This window comes from Marmota marmota, unplaced genomic scaffold, assembly GCF_001458135.2.
Source record: "Marmota marmota marmota unplaced genomic scaffold, marMar, whole genome shotgun sequence".
Classification (NCBI taxonomy): domain Eukaryota; kingdom Metazoa; phylum Chordata; class Mammalia; order Rodentia; family Sciuridae; genus Marmota; species Marmota marmota.
Genome location: NW_026000102.1, coordinates 2,352,504 through 2,368,931, shown reverse-complemented (window position 1 = coordinate 2,368,931; position 16,428 = coordinate 2,352,504). Strand labels below are relative to the sequence as shown.

Genomic DNA, 16,428 nt, shown 5'->3' with positions numbered 1-16,428 from the left:
GAATTGACTTGGGAACAGCCAAAAACCAAGGCGAGCTTAGAGACAGGGACCAAGATGGTTCCACAGAACTTGGACAGACAGAATGGAACCACAACTACTCCAGCTCTTGGCTGCTCTGCCCAATCCTCAGAGTTAAGGAGGGAGCACCTGTTCGGCCTGGCTGGGGGAAGAGGAGAAGGAGCAGTGGACCCACTGATTTGTACCCACTGGGAAAGAGACCGGGAGTGTTAAGAAGTGGACATTGGCAGCAGGTGTCCTCCACAATGTCCCTGCTACACCAACTACCTTCCCTGATCCTCTCTGCTCTGCTTGGCCTTGGTGACCTTTGATGGCTTTGGTGACCTTTGGCGTCCTTGCTTGCTGGTTTAATGGGGACAAGCTCACATGTGGCTTTGTCAAGCCACCCTAAATGCACAGTAGTGATAACTACACCCGCACCCCTAAGGGTTTCTCTCTCACCGGCTCCCCACTGATTATGGCTGCCCTCAAATCTGTGCCAGGAGCTACCCAGGAAGCCTGTAAAGCTGTGGTGTCCAGCCTTCCCCACATGTTCAGACCCAGACACTCTGGGGCTAGGTATAGACATACGTGTTCTTAGTGAGCGCTGCCTCATGGCTCCAGTGTACAGCCTGCAGAGTTGGAGAAAAAGATCCATCAGTGTTTCCCAACATAGCTGGCGGGTGCAGGTGCTCAGGCTATGCCTGGAAGTGCAGACCCACGTGGGCAAGAGCAGTCGGGAACCTGCACTTACCCAGGGCCCAGGCAATTTGGAAGCAGTCTTGGAAATTATGTGCACAATTCGCCCTGTCTATCAGGCTCAGCAGCCCGTAGGCACTCATGTGGACGCCCATCATTTGCTCCTCCAGGACTGGGCCAAGCAAGCCCTGCCAGGTCCCACCCTGGAGTCGCTGACTTACCTTCTTAAGTCACATCATCTTGGCACCAAATCGCCAGCACCCATGCCCCTGGTAACACTGCCAGTGCTGGTCCTGCACTCCTACCCAGACTACCAGTGGCTCTGGGAGCAGAGACCAACTTCATGCTTTTGTAAGTGCTCTGGAAGATCTAGCCTCATTCAACGAACATTTCATGGTCACTGAGCCCACACCTGTCCTGAGAGGTGACTGCCATCAGGCACTGTCCACATAGAGCAGCTGTCCTGGCCCCAGTACCTCCTCAACTGCCGCACTGGAGTCTTGACTCCTAATAGGCTCAACCATATGACACGTCAGCCTTTTCAAATATCTTTGTATTTTTAACATACAAAATGACAATTCATGTGGCTCAACCTAACACATCCAATTCACTGCTGCAAACGCAACTTCAGCCCAATGGCTGAAAAGCAAACCCGGGCAGTGGTGGAGGGTGAGGAGCCCAACTGGCAACGCTCGGGGCACCAGAGTCTCAACATGTGGACAGAAGTGCCAGGTCTTCGGAGGAGGGGATGTCAGTGAGAATGGAGCTCCCACGCTTTCTTTTGGATTCTATTCATAACATAACTGTTTGGCCAATTTTGTACAATATCCACATCTGGAAAGGCAGGAAAGGCAGGCATAGACTCCCTGCTGAAGGGAAGAGCTCAAGGGGACCAGGGGATGAGGTGGATGCCCAGTCCCCTGATTCGGGCAGAACACAGCTTGTCCTTTTGTTTTGTTTTTCTGTGCTGGGGACTGAACCCACAGATGCTCAACTACTGAGACGCATTCTGCTTTTTTTTTTTTTTTTTTTTTTGAGACAATCTCACTAAGTTGCTAAGGCTGGCCATAAACTTGTGATCCTCCTGCCTCAGCCTCTCAAGTCACTAGGATTACAGGCCATTTTCTCCTGCTGTCATGTAGCCACCACACCCAGCAGAGCCAGTCACTTCAGAACAGTAACACCAGGACTGCACACATGGATCACACTTCAACTCTCCATTAAGTACATGAAATGCAAAATGAATTTTCTTACATCTACTCAGACTTTTAGCAGACTAAGGAAAGGGGAGAGAAAAATAGAGAAAGTCATATAAATGTCCTAAAATACTTGACAAACATCGAGACTTTGTTCCCTTAGTCTCACCCCACAGAAACAATCTGGGATCGATTCTCCCTCAGTATGTGATCCTGAGCCCGGCAGAGCTCTGCGACGAGGCGCCCGACACTGCACATGCGCCTGCTGCGGGCTCTGACCGGGGATCCCCACAGCTACCCACACAGCATCCCCTGGAGGGATGGGACAAGCCACCAGCAGGTGCAGGGTTTGGAAGCCAACAACACAGGGCCAGCAGCTGACCCAAGGCTAGGGGACCCCCAGGCAGCTCTGACTGTGAGCGTGTGGCTATGGCACACTCATGGGCCCCTCACAGACACTAGGGGTGGGCTGTGGCCTCCAGCTGTCAGGCCCACAGGCCCACTGCCAGCCACTGTGCTCATCTCGAAAATGGGAATGGTGAGGGCCGAGCCCACGAGGCTGCCAGCAAGAACCTGATGAAGTCGCTCTCAGGAAGCCCCTGGAATGCCCGGCCACGCAGTCAACCCTCACAGGTGTCAGCCCTCACCTCATCACAGGCCTCACTCAGCTTCACTGCCAACAAACACCCAGCTGAGCCAAGGTACAGCACTGAACCTGGCCTTGTCTCACACAGAACACCCTTTTAAGAAACCATATTAAGAACTGTGTAGGGGGGGCTGGTGTTGTGGCTCAGAGGTAGAGCACTTGCCTCGCAAGTGTGAGGCCCTGGGTTCGATCCTCAGCACCACATATAAATGAATAAAGATATTGTGTCCATCTATAACTAAAAAAAATAAAATAAAAAAAAAAGAACTGTGTAGGGGCTGGGGCTGGGGCTGAGCGGCAGAGCGCTTGCCTCACACGCATGAAGCACTGTGTTCAATCCTCAGCACCACATAAAAATAAATAAATAAAGTTATTGTGTCCAACTACAACTAAGAAAAATTTAAAAAGAATTGTGTAGAAAGATGAAAAGATATTTCTAACAATGTTAAGTGAAAATGGTTTGGGGGGGCTTTTTTTTGGTACTAGGAATTGAACCCTGGGCACTTAACCACTGAGCCCCATCCCCATCCCTATTTTTGTATTTTATTTGGAAACAGGGCCTCACTGAGTTAACTTAGGACCTTGCTAAGTTGCTGAGGCTGGCTTTGAACTCGCGATACTTCTGTCTCAGCCTCCCAAGCCGCTAGGATTTTAGGTGTGTACCACCACCCCTAGCTATTTTTTTCTGCACTGGGATTGAACCCAGGGGTGCCCTACCACTGAGCCACATCCCCAGCCCCTTTTATTTTTCATTTTGAGGCAGATTCTCACTAAATTACTGAGGCTGGCCTTAAAGTTGGGATTATCCTACCTTAGCCTCCCAAAAACTGGGATTACAAACATATGCCATGGCACTCGGCTCTGAAAATATATATATATATATTTTATATTTATTTTTTAGTTATCGGCGGACACAACATCTTTGTTTGTATGTGGTGCTGAGGATCGAACCCGGGCAGCACGCATGCCAGGCGAGCACGCTACTGCTTGAGCCACATCCCCAGCCCCTGAAAATATATTTTAAAAAGATTCCACTATTAATAATAAACCTTCTAGAAGGAGATGCTGGTTGACGGCTGAACAGTCTGGTAAATACCGTATACTAAAAAACCAATGGATGAGCCAGAAGCGGTGACACAAGTTTGTAATTCCAGTGTCTCAGGAAGCTGAGGCAAGAGGGTCACAAGTTCAAAGCCAGCGTCAGCAACTGAGCAAGACCCTGTCTTTTTTTTTTTTTTAATTTATTTATTTAAAAAAATTTTTTTTAGTTGTAGATAGACACAATACCTTTTTATTTTATAAATTTATTTTTACGTGGTGCTGAGGATCGAACCTGGGGTCTCGCACGTGCTAGGTGAGTGCTCTACCGCTGAGCCCCAGCCCCGGCCCAAGATGCTGTATTAAAATAAAAAAATAAAAAGGGCTGGGGATGTGTCTCAGTGGTAAAGCACCCCTGGGTTCAATCCCCAGTACCCAAAACAACAACAACAACGAATGGATGGATGGCAACAGCAAAGAGTGGCTTCCACAGTACACACATCTTGTGTCCAGAAAAGAGAGGCGAGGAAGGAACACAGACGAGGACTGCTCCACGAAGACCTCCAGAGGGAGGGCTGGGCCAGGGCTCAGCGCAGAGCGCGCGCCTAGCTCGGTGAGGCCCGGGGTTCGGTCCTCAGCACCACATGAAAATAAATAAATAAAACAAAGGTATGTGTCCAACTACAAATAAGAAAAAAAAAATTAAACAACAACAACAAAAAACCCTCCAGAGGGAAAACAATGGCTTATTTGTCTGCTATGACAAAGACAATCCAGCTACAACTGTGGCTTGGGTCTAAATTGCTTCTCTGTGTAGTTTTTTTAAAATCCGAATATGTAATTCTTATACATCAATTTTTAAAATCCTGAGGATCCTCAAAAACAAACTCAAAAAGTATTATTTCATCCATAACACATTCAGCTTGATAGGTGATACAATAAAATCCAAAGAGAAAGAAAAAAACCAAGTGATTGCTTCACATCTGTGACCTTTTCCTTCAAAGCTGGCACAGGATGTCCATTTTACTTCCTACTTCCCTATGACCTCCCGCAGCGACAAATGCAGCTACGTCATTGGGCCAAGAGCCATCCCCCTGGGCTGGAGTCCTGACTGCAGCACACCAGCTGTGTGACCCACAGCTAGGAACTTAACTGCTCTGAGCCACAGTTTCCTCTCTTTAAAATAGGACCAGGCAGGGCGGGGTGGCACTCATCTGTAATTCCAGCAGCTCACAAGGCTGAGACAGGATTGTGAGCTCAAAGCCAGCCTCAGCAACGGGAGAAGTGCTCAGCAACTCAGTGAGACCCTGTCTCTAATGAAATATGAGATAGAGATGGGGATGTGCCTCAGTGGTTGAGTGCCCCCTGAGTTCAATCCCTGGTACCGCCCCAGCCCCCCCCACCTAAATAAATTTAAAAAATGGGAATGTCAGAAAGAAGGGTACCACCTTGCAGGCTGGGGAGGGTTACCACTCTTTTTGTTTGTTTTGGGGGAAGTTTTTGGTACTAGGGATTGATTCTAGGGGTACTTAACCACTGAGCCACATCCCCAGCCCTCTTTGTTTCGAGACAGAGTCTCCCTAAGTTACTTAGGACCTCACTAAATTCCTGAGGCGGGCTTTGAACTTGGCGATCCTCCTGCCTCAGCCTCACGAGCCACTGGGATTACAGGCGTGCACCACCGCACTGATTCCTACTTGTAAAGCATCTGGACGGATCCTGTTACAAATGCTGTATGGGCAAAGGTGCTATCAGTACACGTGGACCACGCTCCACAGGCCCCACACGGTGGTGGACGAGGCACTCATGCCACATTCCAGAGGAAGGACAGACCAGTGACCACACAGGTATGCCCGGGCTATGCTCACGCAGGTCTATAGGACACTGACCGTGGCCAGCAGGCAATGTGAAAACGACTTCCAACTTGGGGAACCAGCAATGTAATACCACCCGGCTGCTGGACACAAGCGCTTGAGTGTCCAAGGCCTCCTCTCAGGTCTGTGGACAAGCATAACTTGCTCTGTCCCCCATGCTGACACACACAGCACAAGCTGGCCCCAGGCTGTTCTTCTGCAATGGAAGTGGCACAGAAGAGAACAAACTGCAAGTTCATTTCTCCAGCAGGGCTTCCGAAACAACCTCACACGTGTCCCTTAGTTTGCTAAAGTGAAATTAACAGGCTGGGGTCGTGGCTCAGTGGCAGAGCACTTGCCTGGCACGTATGAGGCAATGGATTCGATCCTCAGCACCACATACCAACAAATAAATTATTTTTTTTAAAAGATAATTTTAAATAAATAAATCAAGTCAAATTAACGAATGACACATTTAAATGAGCACATCCAACTGCTCCTAGTTTTGCCCAGGCAAACAGAGCACTCTTTAATAGGGAGTTTTGATCTGCAGAAAGTCACGTAAAAACTGCCCTTTAAACATTAACTTCTCAATGTCGTTCCGACTCTGAGGACAAGAAAGGGTGAGGCAGCATGTCCCTCCACCAGTTCAGGCCAGCTTTGATTTGGAAAGTGCCACCAAGTGTCAACAGCACGGACCGCCGCCTCAGGATGGAAGTCTCCTGGAGGTGTGTCTCCAGGAAGGTACAGGTGTAGGCCACAGCCTTACGAACCCCAAGCTGAGCCTACTAAAAGTGAACCTGGGCAAAAGTCTCTCCATCAAGACTGTTCAGCATTTTCAGTCTTTACAGGTAACTAAAATCTAGGTTCAGGAAATGCTGGGCTGGGAGTCTCTGGGGCCTTGATAGGCAAGGGAGTGGGTGAGAAGGCCCCCAAGGGCTGCTCCTCATCACCACCCTCAGCCACTGTGCCCGCTGCAGCTGGAGATCCACGGGTCCAGACACCATCCACCCAGCTGCATCAAGCTGAGGCATGTAACGCTGTAGTGAAGTTAAGTATTTTGCTTTTCAACAACCAGAACAGGTTTTTGTAGTGACTACCAAGAGAAAAACACATCGCCTCAGAACCAGGGCAGGTTCAGCTACCGAGACACTCCCAAACAGGCTCAGAGCCATCCTAACAGGTGCTGAAGCTCCCCTCCAGTCCAGGTTGGCCAAGAGGGACGAGACCCACATGCCTACCTGCAAAATGCAGAGGAGCATCTTTATCCAGGGCGATCAGCGGGGGATCAAGCAGCACCGTGTTGTCGTTCTCGGTGACGATGCCATGGTAAGTGGGCTCCAGCCACGGCTTGTGTTTGTTGACTGGGTTGAAAACAAAGCAGAAAGAAACAGGGGAGGTTAGGGTTACTGTTGTGAAGCGCACGGTCTTTGAAGACACACTTGTTTTTTTCCTTCTCTCTTTTGTGGAGCTAGGGAGGAGGCAGTGGGCCTTGTGTGTGCCAGGTGAGCTCTCCACCACTAAGCCACACTCCAGAGCAAACCTATGTAAAACAAAACTCCCACTAGACCGCATTTGGTTGTAGTGTTCAATATTGAAACCAAATAAGACAAAATCCTAAAATTCTAGAGTTAGTCCTGTAGAATTCATCTGTCCATGAAGCAACTGGAAATAAGAAAGAAACTGCTCTAGAAATTAAGATGAAAAAAAGGATCCGTGGCTACAAACTCAAACTACTTGTTTTTAGCCAGTCACAGGTGTTTACAAAGAACAATGCTCTTCTTTACATCACCATTGCTTAATTACTGCCGTGTCATTTTAAATCTTCATTACAAAAAAAAATGCAAAAGCTGAAAAATACTAATTAATATAAAATTACAAATATATTAAAATAAAACTAAATGCAAAATTTCTTTTAAAAAAATGAAAAAAAAAAAGAGTGTTTAAGAATAATTGCACTTGAGCATCACCAACTTGGGGTCAGATTCTGGCGCCCTTTTATGAGCCAGGTGACCTTGAGCACAGCAAAGAGCCTCTCAATTCGGATTTCCTCCTCTGTAAACCAGGACCGCCCTCCTCACAAGGGGTGGATCTCCTTCTGGACAGGCGCTGGAGCTGCTGTTCTGGCCTCTGCTCGGCCACTATCTCTTTGGCTCTTGTGTGCTTTGCTTTGCCTGGGGTGGGCTCAGGGTCTGTGCAGGACTTCCTCCAGGTTCTGGCCACCAGGTCCCCTGAGCTGGCTGTCCCCAGCTTCTTGTGACTCCCGCACAGTGTGGCTCCTTTTCCTCTCCTTTCTACCTCAGAAGTGCCAAGGCCCCCCCACCAAACGACTAACTAGGGCCCATGTCATTGAAGCTCATCGGAAAAGTGTGAGGACTTGATTTCGAGCCCAGTCTATTGGCCAAATGAATCCTTTGAATTCTTTTCTGCAGGTGCAAATCAACCCAGAAGCATCCAATGTCACCATGTGATACTACAGTCATACACCACACTGGTGACATTTCAAGAAACCAAATATGTGATGGAGGTCCCATGAGACTGTACCATCTGGTGGCTTTGCAGCCCTCTTGGTTTGTGTACACACACTCTGTGAGGCCCACACAAAGCTGGGACCGCCTGACCTGCCCCTGCTGTTAAGCAATGTGCTTCTCCACTGCTGTGCAGTGACTTGTGCAGTGACAGGAGCCCCTGGGCCTTGCCTATCCTTTCCTCAGATAGCTGAAGAGTCTGGAGTGAACAGGCATGTGGGGGCCTGTGTGTGCAAGGGAAGAGACCAGAACAAAGCCGCCTGCTCACCAACCGAAGACACTGGCACCAGATACACCTGCACAGCACACCCAGCCCACAGCAAATCCTCCGGCCTCCGCTTTCAAAACAAGGCCAATCCCTGGAGTGGGTCTGGAGAGCACGGAGATGTTGTACTTGGCAACATGAACAGCTCTAGAGGCTGCAAAATGAATTTGGCACTCCTGAACTAGGCTCCAAAATGGGAACGATAGGAAACTTTATGTTACGTATATTTTGCCACAATTTTAAAAAATCCACACACGTGAATAATCCAGGATAAAGCAATGTCCTGTCACCTCTATGCTCACCTCGGCTGTCAGCAGTCCAGTAACCCTCTCCCCACCTCCACCCACCGTCACTCCTCCACGGGGCGGGGAGGCCATCGGGACTCCTCCACAGTGGTGGTTCTCAACCCTTGTAGTTTCTAAGCCCACTAACAACAAAAATCATGGACCGCCTCTGCGACGTCCGTGCCTGTCCATCTATCAACTTCACTGTATTGGAAATTAAAACCAGGAAAAAATATTTATCTGTTCTTTAAAAAAAAAAAAAAAAAACTTATTTTTAACATAATATTTTTATGATGATAACTTTTTTTTTTAAATACTGGAGATTGATCCCAGGTGCTTTACCAGGGAGCTATATCCCCAGCCCTTTTTGAGAATCTTACTATACTACTGAGGATGGCCTCAAATTTTTGATCCTCCTGCCCCAGCTTTCCCAGTCAGTGGGATTACAGCCACGTGCCACCACACCCAGTAATAAGCATACTTTTAAAAACAATGTTCACCAAGAAAAGCAGCATGTCGTACGTTTCTGCAAACCTTCTTGCCATCTGGCTTACAGAGCCAGCTGGGCTCCCATCTACCCAGACATGCATCCTGCCCCACGCTGCCCCTGCAGCACTCCATTGCACATTCGGGAGGAGGGGAGAAGATGGACTCCGCCCCAGTGCCTCACTTTGGTTTTGGTGCATGGCCTCTTCCAGCTCCCTGCAGCAGCTCACATCTCCCTCCCTCCATCTGTGCCCCAAGCAGGGAGAAGATGGACCCCTGGAACCCAGCCACCTGGGTGAACCCTGCCTGGGCCCTGCCCAACCTGCACATGTGGGCCTCGGTATCCTTATTTGTAAAATAGGACAATGACTCTGGAAGGTGACAGTCAACGCACCCAGTGCTCAGGACAGCCCGGCACTCAGGACAGGTGGAGGAGGCTGCGGTCCTAGCCCACCAGACCCTGTGAGGGCATGGCCTTCTGTGCTGCTCGTTCCAATACCCTGGCACTGTGCTGAGCACCAACTTGCTGAGGCCCTACTGGTGCAGAGAGGGACAGACAAGGAGCCTCGTGGGGTACAAATGAAACCAGCTGTCCTGCTCTGGACTCTCCCGCAGAGAAGACGAGAAGACGGCTCTGGAGCTGGGAGCTGGTTCGACTTGGGGTTTAGCACGGGAGGGTGCCCCTGGCTTCTGGAAGGGGTGCTCTAAACAAGGAAGCTGGGAAATCCAGAAGCAACACAAGAACCAAAGAGGTCAAAAGAGAGCTTCTGGGAAAGGCTACTCTGGTTCAATTACGGGGGACTCAATATGAGAATCAACCCAGATGACAGAGACCAAATTCAAAATGTCTTTGAGACTTGTCCTGTCCCTCCCATGAGGTGCTCCTGGAACGGGGATCTGGCGAGGAGAACCTGGCAGCACTACAGCCCTCCTCCATGATGTACCACAGCTCCAGAACTGGCCTCACAGCAGCCTTCAGTCCCAGAGAGTCCGTGGGAGCACAGTGCAGCTCCACTCTGCACTGGGTTGGACGCCTCACCTCTGCTGGGCCTCAGCATCCTCTCCAGGCCTCTTCTTAAGTGAACTGTGCTGTGACGCACATAGGCTGAGACTCGCCTGCAGTAGCCAGCATAAGGGAAACAGATCATTGTAAACTACGAGTGTGGGGCTGGGGATGTGGCTCAAGTGGTAGTGCGCTCGCCTGGCATGCGTGCGGCCCGGGTTCCATCCTCAGCACCACATACAAACAAAGATGTTATGTCTGCCGAAAACTTAAATAAATAAATGTTTAAAAAAAAAAAAACTATTGGGGCTGGGATGTGGCTCAAGCGGTAGCGCGCTCGTCTGGCATGCGTGCGGCCCGGGTTCGATCCTCAGCACCACATACAAACAAAGATGTTGTGTCCGCCAAATACTAAAAAATAAATATTAAAAAATTCTCTCTCTCTCTACCTCTATCTCTCTCACTCTCTCTTTAAAAAAAAAAAAACTATGAGTGTGGCTGGGTGCAGTGGTGCACATCTATGATCCCAGCAACTCGGAGGCTAAGGCAGGAGGGCCACTCCTCTGAATAAAGGCCAGCCTCAGCAACTTAGCAGGACTTTGCTTCAAAATAAAAACAAAAAGGGCTAGGGATGTGGCTCAGTGGTAAAGCCCCTGGAACTACACCGAAAAAATTGAATTTAAACAGTATGAGCATTCTCCAAACGCTGCATTGTTTATCATCCATCTCTCACTTTAAAACAGTTTGATTTGCCATTAATAACAATACATGATTACAATCTGTTTTAATACTTTTAATATTTTAATAAAATCACAAGCAGGATAATAAGACTAATGAATCATTCCGGTATTTGAGTCCATAAAACTCCTGAAAAACTAAATGAATTTATTGCCTTTATTAACCCACTGGGAATTGAAGACACTAGGCAGAGAAACCTGCTGGAGGCCTGCAGGGACAGAACTGTGACCTGCTGTCTTAAGGAAAGGCCTACAGCCTAAAATGGCTGTGGGTTCAGGGGAAGTAACTTCATAGCTATAGTCCCAGCTCTTTTATCTTTCCCAGCATTCTAATTTTATAATTCAAAATTTCTAAATTGCTCCTTTAAGCTAGCAGAACAATGAATAGATCTGGCCAGTTCCAGAGACTGAACTTTTCAATATTTAATGAATGGTATTTTTAATATTTCATCACATTCAATTTGCATTATAAAACATTCATAAGCACAAGTGACTGATGTTTCTGTAATCATTTCCCCCCAAAAAATCACCAAGACAAGAGACCACTGGCCCTAAGTGTAGGGATGTATCACCCTAGTAGCCTGTTTATACTTAACTCATGTCATCACATCCGAGACCATTAAAAACCAACTATATTTGGAAGAGTACAGCACTAATTTAAAATAATGAACTGGCAAAGCTGGCAGCCAGACCCGGAAGCACAGGGCACGTCTGGGATACACATTCATTATTTTAGGACGTGACTACTTTTGTTGTGGTCTCAGTGGATTTTATTCTTTAGATTGTCATAGATTTTTAAATCAAGATGAACAAAAATCAACTCAGGGTTAACTTTACATATAAGCTATGTTCATGGTTCTGAAGTAGCTCATTGGCAGAGTGCTCCCAGCACACAAAAGGCCCTGGGTTCTATCCTCAGCACTGGAAAAAAGAAAATCTTTTTTTCAAAAGTTATGCATCCTGGGGCTGGGGTTTGATCCTCAGCACTGCATAAAAATAAATAAGATGAAGGTATTGTGTCCATCTACAAATTTAAAAAAAAAAAATGTTTTGCATCCTGAGCACACCCCAAATCGTGGGATAAAGAGAGGCAGGTCCTTCACCCGAGTGGTAAGCAGGAGAGTCCAGTAGGCTAGTCTAGAGCCTGTATGCTGACCACAGCGTGCCTTGGTGCTCCGGACGGCACCCTGGACATCAACCCACCACCACAAACCATTCCCTTCTTATTTACTCATTTCTAAGCAGAACACCACTATTTCCAAATAAGATTTGATGTGTGCTCCTCATTCACTCACCTGGGTGTGTCATAGGGTTAAATAATAATAGCTGAATGTTTCCCAAGATTGCACATTTCACCTATAAATCCTAGAAGATTTTGACCTTGATCCAGCAGAAGCATCTGAAACTAAGGAATACTGCCACCAGGTGGCGACAGGTATCCCCAGCTGCAGGCTCCAAATCACCCCTCTACACATCCTGCTGCTTGGAAGCCTTAGGCCCTCTGTTGAGATATATGCTAAATCTGTGTTTAAACTATATGTTTAAAATCTCCAGCTGATTCCTTTTCTCAAAATACATTTGGAGTTGGGTGTGATGGCACACGCCTGTCATTCCAGCAGCACAGGAGGCTAAAGCAGGAGGATCACAAGTTCAAAGTCGATCTCAACAACTTAGCAAGACTTGGTCTCAAAAATGATTAGAAAACAAAAAAGGGCTGGGGATGTGGCTCAGTGGTTAAGCACCTCTGAGCTCAATCTCTGGAACCCCACTCCCTCAAATTGGAATAGGTATGATATTCACACAGTTTCGAAACCAAAATATAAGAAGACAACCCCTAGTGCTTCCAAGTACCATCCTTAGCTATGAATTCTTTTTTTTAAGTATTTATTTTTTTGGTTTTTAAGGTGCACACAATATCTTTATTTCATTTTTATGTGGTGCTGAGAATCGAACCCAGTGCCTCACACATGCTAGGCGAGCGTGCTACTACCACTTGAGCCACATCCCCAGCCCCTTAGCTATGAATTCTTAAGTTAGGCTCAGTCACCCTGGCCCTTCCAACCAGTCCTTTAACTTCTCAGATACTGATAGCAGGTCAGCTGGTGCCAAACTCCTTTCCTGAAGACCCTAGTGCATGAGGTTCGCTGCAAGGGGCTTTCTCTCATGCCACCCGAGCCACCTCTGCTGGACAGCAACACCCGTCTGCATTCCAAAAAGGCATGACTACACAGAGAGTACACAGGAAGCATGGTGGTGAGCAAGAGGGGCAAGGCGCTCAGTGATGGGCACTCAAACAGCCTCCATCTCCAGTGTGCCTGAATCTCTCATGAGAGGGACACAGGTCGCAGATGCTCCTAGCTTAAGGTCAAGAGCCACAGGCCTTGCTGAAGTCATAGGGTAGGGAGGTACAATGCCACCAGGAGTCCGGAAGGCAGAGCACATGTATAGGGATGACCAGAACTAGCGAGCACGTGAACCCGAGTTAAGGAGTACAGAAGGCACACAGGAAGGAACAGACATGGCTCACTCCAGCACAAGCAAGACCAAGACCATGCCCCTCCAAGAATGTGAGGAGGAGGGCTGGACCTGACCCGCAGCACCAGCACTGTGGGCGCCTCTGCACACAGACTGCAGGCAGAGGCCTTCTGGGGTAGGATAGGAAGGGCAGGAGCCTTGGAGTTGGAAGGAACTTGGCTGATGTGCAAATCCTGCTTGTTTGCTCCGTACACGGAAGCTGTTCATGTGTGTGGCTTTGTTTGCTTGCTTTTGCAGGGCTGGGGATGGAATCCAAGGCTTTGAGTCTGCTAGGTGAGAGCCGGGAACACACTGCTTATCCACCCTCTCAGGTGACAGCGCCGCCTTCCTCCCTGGCTTTCTTGTGAGGACATGAGTGAAGGCCCCCAGCTCCCTGTCACCAGCCACTAAACAAGTATTTCTAATAAGTTCATCACAAGAAGAGCTAAAGAAAGGCAGAAAGACCAGGACTGAGACCTGGGACTCCCAAAGCCATTCCCAAGGATACCTCCCAGTTATCATCACCAGTTAGCAACTTAGGCTAGAGTAAATCCCACACCTCAAACCTCCTTGGAGGCCTGATTTTATCCTTTTTATTCAGCAAAGGAAAAGAGAGAGGCAGTATTATGCAATGATGCTGCGAAGTTTTACTCCAAAACAACAACAACAAAAAGACTTCAACAGAAGAGGAAACTTTAATCAACCAAAGTACTGCCCTGGGCACATGAAATTTACATAAACTCTCCTTTACAGCTGAGGCTCTTCCCAGTAACAGGTCTGTTTACTACACCATTCATTTCTTCTAACTTTGTAAAACATTTTAAAATTATTTTTTTTTAAACCTAAAACCAAACATTTCCAAAGGATCTCCAAATTCTATAAACACAGGTTTAAGGGTTTCTTCATCATAATTCCAAGCAAACTCAACTTGAAGTGCTTGAAACCAGGCATGGTGGTGCACACCTGTAATTCCACCAACTCTGGAGGATGACGCAGGAAGATCACAAATTTGAGGCCAGCCTCAGCAATTAAGCAAGACCCTGTCTCAAAAAAAAAAAAAAGTGCTGAAGATGTGGCTCAGTGGTAAAGTGCTGCTGGCTGGGTTCAATCCCCAGAACCAAAACAAACAAACAAACAAACAAACCGTGATATCTATTAGACACTGTTTAGACCAGGGTTTCTCAACTTCGGCACCACAGCATCCTGGGCCAGATGGTAATTCTGGCTGTGGGCTGTCTGGTGCCTTGTGGATGTTTTGCTGCACCCAGGGCTTCCAAACATTAGACAGATGCCACTGGTACCCCCCAAGTTGGACAGCCAGAGTAGTCTCTAGACACTGCTACAAACCCCAACTCCCTTGAGAATCACTGACTTGTACCTACCTAAGAAAACCAGTGTCGGCCACATTAAGACAGCAGCTTTGTAATCTGCAGGCACCGCATCAGTGTAAAAACCAAAAACACCTAGAGTTTTTTTACATTAAATGAACGAGCAGTGTGAGACTTCTGTTGACCCACGCAGGCATTGCGCACATGCACACACACGCACACACGGCCCTGCAACACTCAGCCTTATGCATCGAGTTTCCGAAAGGCGACAATGGCTTCAAAAGCAGAAGGTCTAGACCCACTGTCTGTGAGTTTGCAGGCTTGGAAACCTGTCCCAGGCATGAGCTGGTGGGCAGGCTGGCCAACACAGTTCCAGAAGTGAGGGAGCCGCAAAATGCTGGAGACAAACAGGGCAGAGCGAGACCCAGGGCTTCTCCTGCCACCCCAGCTGGACTGAGTGGCCAACAAGGAGGGGTAAGTGGGACCAGCCCTGGCCTGACTGGGCAGCCTGAGAGGAGCCCCGGGAGTGGAAGCAGGGGTGAAAGAGGCTGCAGTCTGGCATCTGGGCTTCCACCCCACACAGCCAGCAGGGAACCGCCCGCCTGGGACTGAGAAGAAAGGGGTGCTGTGCTGATGGCGGGTAGAGATAGGGCCTCCAGGAGGTCGTGAGGGGCCCAGCTAGCGCCATGCTCTCTCACCACATCAAAAAGCAGCAATAGGCCCTCCAGGCCAGGCCTGGAACACACGCCTGTCATCCCAGCGACTTGCAGGGGGCTGAGGCAGGAGGATCCCAAGTTCAAATCTAGCCTTAGCAATGTAACAAGGCCCTAAGCAACTTAGCGAGACCCTGTCTCAAAAAATAAAAAGGGTAGGGATGTAGCTCAGTGGTAGAGCACCCCTGGGCTCAGTACCCAATTTAAAAAGAGAACAAAAAAGCCATTTCTGCATTAACTGATATGATCGTGTGATTAACTGAAGGGATCATGTGTGTTGAGACAGTAGATTACTGACTTTTGAATGTTGAAATAGCCTTGTATACACGGAATAAATCCCATATGGTCGCAGTGTATAATTCTTTTTATACATCCTTCAATTTGATCTGCCAATGTTTTGTTGAGAATGGTTTTTTTTGACAGTTTTACTGACACTGCTGTTCAAAAAGATTTTTTTCTCAGTATGTTTCAATTCACTTCTGTTTTGATCTGAATATTCTACTGACTTGAACATATTCAGTTTTGTTCATTCCATGTCAAATACAACACATATTTACAGAGCCCTGGCTCCCAGTCAGACACTGTGCTTGATTTTGCTTACCATTAAGACTGATTTTTCAAAAGATTTAGCTAATGTTTAGGAGAGAGACAGCAATAGTCACAGTGCTATTTTTGAGAAGTCAGGATCACAAGTGTGCTTGTAAAAATTAGGATACAGGAAACAAGGCCAGGCATGGTGGCACATGCCTATAATCCCAATGGCTCCAGAGGCTGAGACAGGAGAATCGCAAGTTCAAAACCAGCCTCAACAACTTAGTGAGGCCCTAAGCAACTCAACAAGACCCTGTCTCTAAATAAAATATTAAAAAGGGGTGGAGATGTGGCTCAGTGGTTAGGTGCCCCTGGGTTTAATCCCAGGTACCAAAAAAAAAAAAAAGAAAAGAAAAAGAAACCAGGAAGGTCAAGCATGACAGCACATGCCTGTAATCCCAGCAGCTCTGGAGGCTGAAGCAGGAGGATCACAAGTTCAAGGCAAGCCTCAGCAACTTAGTGAGACCCTGTCTCAAAATACGAAAATAAAAAGGGCTAGGATGTAACTCAGCTATAAAGTGCCCCTCAGTTCAATCCCCAGTACAAAAAA

General features: G+C 47.8%; 1 protein-coding gene across 4 annotated transcripts in view; it reads right to left on the bottom strand.

Moving 5' to 3' along the window:
* Clstn1 (calsyntenin 1) overlaps positions 1-16,428 on the bottom strand; it is a 115,011-nt gene that overhangs the window by 23,515 nt on the left and 75,068 nt on the right. For all 4 annotated transcript variants that reach the window (XM_048783645.1, XM_048783644.1, XM_048783643.1 and 1 more), the window contains one exon: positions 6,671-6,793. In XM_048783645.1, coding sequence (XP_048639602.1) covers positions 6,671-6,793 — 123 coding nt within the window. The remainder of the gene's footprint in view (positions 1-6,670; positions 6,794-16,428) is intronic.